Consider the following 8593-nt stretch of genomic DNA (forward strand, 5'->3'; position numbering starts at 1 on the left):
GCATAAATGTCTTCTAAAGAGGGCAATGTTACAATAATTATGAAAGTTTGCTTTGAGGAATATTAAACTAAGTGTAGTCAAAGAATATATGTTTTTATATATTTATGCATTTTATGTATAAATAATTATGCTGTATGGTTTTGTGAATACATGCTTACTTACAAAAGTGTCAGACTTTAGTTTAAGCTTCAGAAGACAACTTGGAACATAGTTAATTGAGATATTTTAAGAAACTGGGGAGTTTGCTTCCAATTTTAGTCATTGTGGTTCTTTTTGTTTTCTGTTCTCCCCCTGAACCCCAGCCTGCCAGGGCTCCCAAGTCCTGGCCATTACAAATGATGAATTGTGCTAGAGTTAAGCCAGAAGTAGGACAAATTGATCAAAGTGTCAGTTGCCCCTTGTGATGCTCAGGTCTATGTGAAGAAAGAGCTGTCAAAAAGTTTCCTGTAGCATAGTTATTGCAGACAAATGTTTATCTGCCACTTAACATGTTTCTGTCTTGTGTCTGACTCACAATCTGTCGTAGCTAGCCTACATATGGTGTAGTGTCTAAAGATCAGGGGAGTTGATATAGTTACAGAAGTGCAAGTTGTACACCGTACTGTTGTTCGAGTCCACAGGAGATGAAACCCATGCTCTTCATTTTTAAACCAGTGAGCTTACTATCTGAGGTGTAGTGCTGCAATTTAAGATAAGGACTACTTTGCTTAGCTCTGGTTTTGTTCAGATAAAGCTGGTCTAATTAAGCTTGATTTAATCGGGATTGCTTTTAAGCTCAGCACACAGCTTCTTTGATTTCAAAGTAGCCCTTGGGAAGGACTTGAGGAAGAAAGGAAAAGAATGAGATAGAGAGTAAAATTAGTGAGTGTGTTTTAGGAGTTGCTTTTTAAAATTTGCATAAGACATRTTTCTATTCTTAGTTGCACTGTTTTAACTTGTGTGAGTGATTGCAGGCTCCGTGGTTTGTTGCTGGAGGAAAAGGGAACAACACGTCGAGACTTAACTTTCTGTGGTAATGGCAAAACGGGTGCCATTTCATTAAATTAATCTTGTACTATTCCATGTCAAGGTGTTTTATTCAGAGATTCAATTTGCCTCGCCGTTGTCACTTTGAGCAAGCAGCAGAGAAAAAGGATGAATCGCCCCAGTTCTTGGGAAAGTGCTGTGTTTTCCTCGGTTGTCTCCATTTATTTTTGAAAGTTTCCCTTCAGCTGTGAACACATTGAAACAACAAAAGTGTAAACAATGGGCAATAGTTAGTTTACTCATACATACAAAAGAATTGATTGCCAAATCTCCAAGTCCTCAATAACTCATCCTAATGATCCCAGTGTAAAATAATGTCTGTTCTGGACCAGAATGATGAAAAGGTTGCCCCTCTAACTCATTAGTATTAGGGCGTAAAGATAGATGACCCAGATATGGAAGCTAAGCTTATTTTCGAACTCTGTTACCACTCAGCTGTGCTGTATCTGCACAGTGTGACAACAGCTAGACATGCTGTTGGCTTTACAGCATTTTCACTGGCTACTGCCTCCACTTCTCTGGTTTCACGGATCTACGGGACAGATGGAATGGTGGGCAAGGGGAGTGTTTTTCGGAGGCCGGCCCCTGTGTCATTGACTGAACAATGATAGAGCRCCCGGGTATTGAGCGGCTCCACACTAAATCTTTGTAAAGAGCACTTAGCTCCCCTGCGTTAGCCACAGAAAGAATATCTGTCAATGACCATCACTGGATGCTTTTATCCTGAGGCTCCTCTCAGCTAAACTCTAACCTAAGCTAAGTGTATTTTACTCTGTCCCGGCTGTTTACAAAAAAAAAAAAAGGACAAACCTGAGTGGCAGGTCTCTCCATCAACTGTCACACAGTTGCAATTACTGTTTGACGTATTCAGAGTCAAAACACTTTTCTTGAGCACAACTTCTAAGACCAGAACATAAATGGAACTAGAAAAAGATAAACAAGGAGAAAAGGGAAAACAAAAGGCTGAATGCTGACTCATACACAAAATAATCTGTAAAAATAAATATCTGTTGTACTTTATGAAACTAGTTGTGCTTGTCATATATTAACGGTGGTGTTTGTTTGTTTTATTGTAGAGGGAGATGAAACTGGTGTGATGGATAGTTTAATGGAAGCCCTACAGTCTGGAGCAGCTTTCCGTGATCGGCGAAAACGGACACCACGCAATGGTAAGCCCTAAAAACAACGTGTTTATGTGCCAGAGCTGATTTTTTTGTATTCTTTTCTATCAGACTCAGTTATTAAAAGTGATATTTCTTTTCATAGAAATACACAGAATAATTTACGTAAATATCCTAAACAACGGCAAAAGAAATATGTGCATAAAGTCGATTTGTATAATCTTGTGCTTGAATTGTTTCCCTCTGCCATGAGGTCATTCTCAGGAGGGTCAGTGACATGCAGGCCAGAGGTCTGCATATGAGCCACAGGTGCTGCCATCTCTGTTCTGGCAGGCAAAATATATGAAAATGAGGTGAAACAACATCAGTGATCAATGAATACAGGTTTTTTTTTTTTCTGACATAGGACAGACATGCTAAACACTAGGTGGATGGATTAAACAAAWGCGCTGTTAACAATAGGAGGGTTTCTATCCAATTAACTTCAGAAGGGGTTTTAATTTGAAACGGTGCAGGAAGTATTGAATGTGTAGTTAGGGCTTAATGTGATATTTAACGCCTCGTTTCATACATCTGTACTGTCAAGCTAGTACGTTTTTGTCTCATTATTATGGCCTAGATTATGCCAAAAAATGTATTCTCATTAGAAAATCAACAACAAAAGTATTGAATGCACTTAAARTTTATATTTGATTTTGATCTTCTTTTACTTTTTTCCAGATCTGTTAGCAATGATAGTTAATGTAGAGGACAAATATGCTACTTTTTTTAAAGTAGCAAAGTTGTAGTACTATTTAGTTATACAAGTCTCACGCTGGTGAATTATCCATTTTATGTCATATTATTCTAGTTTTGTTCAGGTCYAAGTAATTTTATGCAGATGTTTTATAACTTTCCTAATTATTCTGAGCCACCTAATGTTATGCTTTACATCAGTTTATTTACAATGATGTATATTTTTTAAGGGTAAGACATTTTTTTTTATTTTAACGTTATTGTTATATTATTTTACTGCAGTTTAGAGAATTTCTAACTGATTTTAATCAACAACAATTGTTCTAATTCACGTAAAACAACAGAGATCATGAGTTAAATCATCCTCAGTGACCATAAACTATTAATACAACATATACCAGCTCTGATACTTGAGATGGTATTTGAACATTCACAATTTTTTTCTATTAACCATGACTGAAAAAAACAAATCTTTCAGCTCTATAACAACACTCACGCTTCCTTCATGGTTTAATAACTATAATATTAATCTGTATTGAACAAAGGCAAACCTGTTGTTTTACTGTGAGACCTTGGTCACTGTGGTTTTGCTATTTCTATTTTGTCTGGGAGCATTTCTGCCAATATCTAAAATGTGTCGTTTCTGATACATTTTTCTCTTCTTCTTGTTTACCTTCCTTGTTATCTTTTCTTGTTTCGTCACCAACTTTGTTGCAGGTGATCAAAGCCCTTCCAGTCCATCCTCTCGGTGGCCGGGTGCTAACTATGGTAACAGAACTTTAGGTGTGTTTTGGGTTTTGTTTTATTTTGTATCTAACATTTACCCTAACACCTTGTTGGTTTATACTGCACTGCTTCTGGCTGCATAAAACACAATTTTTTTTTCTGTCAGAACACTCAAGCTGAGCTGGTCAAAGACGATGTGGAATCATGTGCTGAGTTATGAAATTTCACTTAAAATCGTGATTTTAAAGGTGTTATGTTTTAAATATCAGTACATTTTTATGCAAATATGAAACTGAATCATCAAGAACTGAGGAGTCTAACAACAATACACTGAAACTACTTCCCAGTGAATTGTTAACATCAAGAGTGTCCAGTATATTGAAGATTTATCATCATCACAATATCATTGAGCATATAAAGATTGACTTGCTAAGAACTGCTGGACCTGCAATGAATATAGTTTGAAAAGCCACACCCTCTGTATGAGTTATGAATGATAGTATAATAATATAAGTTTTAGCTATTTATGTTGTCAGTGCTAATGTTGATTAGCTGTGGCAGTCATCTTGAAATTGGTTAGCTTCAACAGTTACAAAATTATAGATTTACATCATATGATTTTTTTTACAAACGCAGGTAAAAACATTGTTCTCTGCCTTCTACCTTTTGGCAGCAGGCAATAATGCTGTGAGAAAACAGTGAAAGTCCATAACCGGCAAAACTGCTTTGACTCCAGAGTGATGAGGTTATAAATCTTACAATTCAAAATCTATATATTGAATAACAGCAATATTAAAATTATATAAGCTGTCTTTGACTTTATTCCCAGGTTCTTAATGTAAAATTGTGTTAAATGTTTAGTTCTTACAAGAGTGGAACAGATTTTCTCAGCACATACTCTGTATTGTGGAGCAGCTACAGTAGTCATCTAATTTATTTGTTCTATGTTTGCATTTTTAAAGAATGAGTCCATGTCCTGTCTTGTAGTATTTTTTTTAATTATTAATTTTTGCATTTTCGTGAACCTCACTGCTTTAGCCAATCACTGTTTGTGTTCATTTACGCTTTTCACATGTGTGGAGTAGATGATCAACAGCACATGTCGTATGTTTTGGAAAAAAAAATGCAACATGCACACTTTGCAGGCTGTTAYATGTGAGTGTGTTCTATTATGCATGTTCAAGTTTTCGTATTAAGACTGTGATGCTGTGAGAACTGTCTTTTTAAAGAGTGTAAAAGTAAAAAGTCTTAATTTTGTTACCAGTTTAGATCAGCACGTATCAGGTTAAGATATTTAGTTAATTAAAATATTTAAAATAGAATTAATGATCAAGGTTGGACCAGATCGACATCTGAATATAAAACCCTAAACCTGGTGAACTGTTGTCACTGTGATGAGAAGCAGCTCTGATATTAAAGGTTTTAGCTGGGAGGTGAGCAGCCTTTTCTTCAGCTGTCCACAATGAAAATGCAGAGTGAAGATTGTAGTGTTTACTCACAAACCCCAAGACTAGCACCGTTGTATCCTGTATTCCACAACCAGTGATGGCTGGCAAAGGCTTTGGCAGTTTATATAAGACCTTCCTTGGCTTGAAGTGACAARTCCTCTGGTAGACTTGATGGGTCCTGGAGAGGACACCACTGGAGGAAGGATAATTAGGTAGACTGATGGGGAGGAATACCAGCTACACTTGGGGAAAGAAAACTTGTTGAATGGACAAAAAATTTGTAGATAAAGAAATATTCTACACAAGTTTAGGGCTTACTTTCAAAAAGAAATAATTTTGTTGTAACTTTACAAATCTGTGTTTAGTCAAATATTTTTAAGACTGAATTAAATGCTTACTGAAGGTGATTTAGGTTCATTTTAATTGGATAGGTCAAACTAAGTTTTTTTTGGTACAGGTTTTGTTTAGCTGAAGCTTTTCTGGTAAGGACTTCTGTTTGTATGTTTATTCCAAATGCAATAGTTAAATTTAAGCACTCTAAAATATACAGCAGCAAAAAAATAAGAAGCAGCATGAAATCTTCAGTTTGTTGTTCCTTCTTCAACATTTAAGGTCTAACTGTAATGCTTGTTTGGATTATATTTGACTATATGTTATCATTTGTATGACTAAGAAGACCTATTTAAAGTCATTTTGTGATAAAGCTTTGACATTTCTTAAAAAAAATAATTCCAATTAAATAACTATGAGCTAAACAGGGAAGTTCTAGTGAAACTTCTGTGAAAAACTTGCCTGTCGACCATCAGTGCACTGTGAAAATGGCTGTTGTAAATAAGGGAGAAATGTTCCTTTACTTGTAATTCTGTTTGTATGGAGCCCACAATAGAACTGCTCTTTGGCCATAAAGATGTTGCTGACTCTGAACATTGTACGTAGAGTGTAATGCACCTTAGGCATAGTTATTAGTAATGGTAAAATTGTTCAGCCATATTGGGGCTCACCAAAATGAGTAAAAAAAATGTAATAATACTATTTGGCCACCTTTGAGAATACTTTTTTCGTTATTGGATTCAAGTATTACTAAAACTCATGTCTTTGCTACGTTCCTGTTGATATTTTATTTAACATTCCATTTCCCCCCTTTTTAATCAAGACCTCAAAAATGGTTGCAATGATTGTATTTCCTGTGCATCCAACTCTTAAGTGAACACAGTTTYATTTATTTATTTTCCATCAGTACAAAGCCACCAGCAGGTATTATGCACTGACAGCTCCCTGTTTACTGATACAGAGCACAGTACAGGTTTGATAAAGAGCTGCATGCGTTCTCTAGTCTGAGGTGATGAGAGAAGAAAATCCTTTTGACATGCAGACTCCCTGGATTTATTTATTTATTTAGTTTCCTGTGAATGAAATATGGAAACTATTTCAGTTGGTATAGAACATAAGGGAGACTGGTTTCATCTGTTGTTAAGAGAAAAGTATTCTGTTTTTTTTTTTGAGTAAAAAAACTTTTAAAAGATAAATATTGAATGTTATTTGTATTGCATAAGTCATTTTAAGCAGACTTTAATTTGCATGATGTGCATATGTCTATAATTGAAGAAGCTATTTTACCTTATTTCAGTATTTTAATAATAATAAATCTGGATTCCTCAGGTTAGTACAGCAGGCTTGACGTCTGTGCATTTTTATTTAGCATATTGGGGGATTGACAGCAATTTATTTCAAGTATTTACTGGTGTAAAAAAGGATTTCTTTGCTAGTTTTTCAGTCAGTGTACCAAATCTATTCAATCCTTCTTGTCATGTCTGTTGTAATCTCATTCTTTAAAGCTTGATTAACCTCCTGTCATCCTTAAACGAGCAGCATGTACCAGAGTGAGTCTGTCAAAGACACGCAAGAATCTTTGCTAACGTCAAAAAGGAGTTCATTTAAACCCAGCATGTCATTCTTTTTCATCCTTTAGGCCAAACTGCACTTCRCCAGACTACCTCAAGTGTCAGGTGGAGCACAATTCTAGGCGCCGCCAGTCACAATTACAACCAATTGTAGAAGCATTTCCTATTTCCTTGTCTCCACTTTGTGCAAGATGGAAAATCTAACCCCAGGGGCCATAGTCATGTGTTATGCAATTACACCAGCCATTCCTAATTCAGCACACAGAACTTGGATAGATTAATGAAGACCAGGAAAGCCGTGTTTCTGCATTTGGTTCAATCTTATTTCAAGGATCTGGTATACAGTTCTTTTTTTTTCCTTTTTTTTTTTTTGTAATTATAATTCAACTGTCAGTGCTATAAATCCACACATTTGAATTATGATTCCAAGTCGATCCAAACTAATTACTTTTTCAGATTTACATTTAAATTCCCATTTTCATCAACAGACTGCCACATCAGTTTAAATATCCTTTAAATTTACAAACACTTTTCAAAAATCTGACAACTTTAATTTGAGATGAAAAGTTCAATCTCTTTACTACCAACAACCCAATTATTCATCCTCGTACTGTAGATACAAGTTGGTCTTTATTAAAACGATGAAACAGAACAAGCTTCACTCACAGAGATTTCTGACGAGGCTTTGCTCTTGAGTGCAGGTCTAGTTGTCTCTGTTGATCGAACTTTATGGTTGAAGCTTATATTGTGGCAAAGGTCTTTAACAGGTGGTAGAACTCAGCATTTTCTACAACATCCAATCACTAGCTATGAAAGTTTCTACACAACTGGGAAATCTAGATTTTATTTGTTGTGTTTGGTAAGCAAAGTCGGTACTATCTGCTCAATTCTTAGTGAAGGAGTTTGCCTTGGCTGGTTTTCCTTGTGATGCATTTCGATCAATAAGATGGCTTCTGGAATTTGTTGTAATAACAGTTTTTGCAATCAAAAATTGTCCAAAATCAATAGTGGATTTTTTCTTTCAGACTAATTAGTATGGATGTGTTACTTTAGATCCGTTAAGTTAAAGTGCAAACCTCTGACATAACTTCTCAAAGTAGGAGAATACTTATAGTTTTTTCCCATATTTTGCATATTGCCCAGCATGTCACTGCATCGTTATCATGAYGTCTTGTCAACATTTTCTTGAAGAGAGCTCAACCCTCCTTTAACTTTTAAGAGCAATTCAAAACAAATGATGTGTTACTCCAACATTGTTCCACAGAAGCATAATTTTTTAAAGTGTAGTTTAAACTTTCAAAGAGACTGAAAAGTCAGAAATATGTTTTGTCACTGAGGCAAACTTTTACATCTATTTTGTGGAACATCATTTTCACATGTAGAATTTCTTCTTGCTTTAGTGAATTGGATTAATTAGATTTTGTTAAAATCGTTTTAGGAAGTAAGATGGGTTAGCCTAACCTTCTGTCTCTTATTTTTATTGTTTTTCTTGTAAGACAGTTTTACCTGGCAAACTGGCAGGAGATTGGTAGGTTGAGAGCAGGAGCCTCTCATACATCCTGGCTCATTGATTTTAGGTCAGGGATGAAAGCCACAGACTCAGTCGGTCTTTCATACTGGGGGGGGGGGGGGGGGG

The 8593-nt window shown here is 35.7% G+C and overlaps 1 protein-coding gene across 1 annotated transcript in view; it reads left to right on the forward strand.

Moving 5' to 3' along the window:
• Positions 1-3756, forward strand: part of diaph2 (diaphanous-related formin 2) — a gene marked incomplete in the record, with an annotated part of 345782 nt that extends 342026 nt beyond the window's left edge. The window contains 2 exon segments of the mRNA XM_014003088.1: positions 2103-2195; positions 3600-3756. Of these exon segments, the coding sequence (XP_013858542.1) occupies positions 2103-2195; positions 3600-3751 (245 nt within the window).
• Between the last annotated feature and the right edge of the window lie 4837 nt (positions 3757-8593).

The sequence above is a fragment of the Austrofundulus limnaeus genome, unplaced genomic scaffold, assembly GCF_001266775.1.
Source record: "Austrofundulus limnaeus strain Quisiro unplaced genomic scaffold, Austrofundulus_limnaeus-1.0 Scaffold1, whole genome shotgun sequence".
Taxonomy (NCBI): Eukaryota; Metazoa; Chordata; class Actinopteri; order Cyprinodontiformes; family Rivulidae; genus Austrofundulus; species Austrofundulus limnaeus.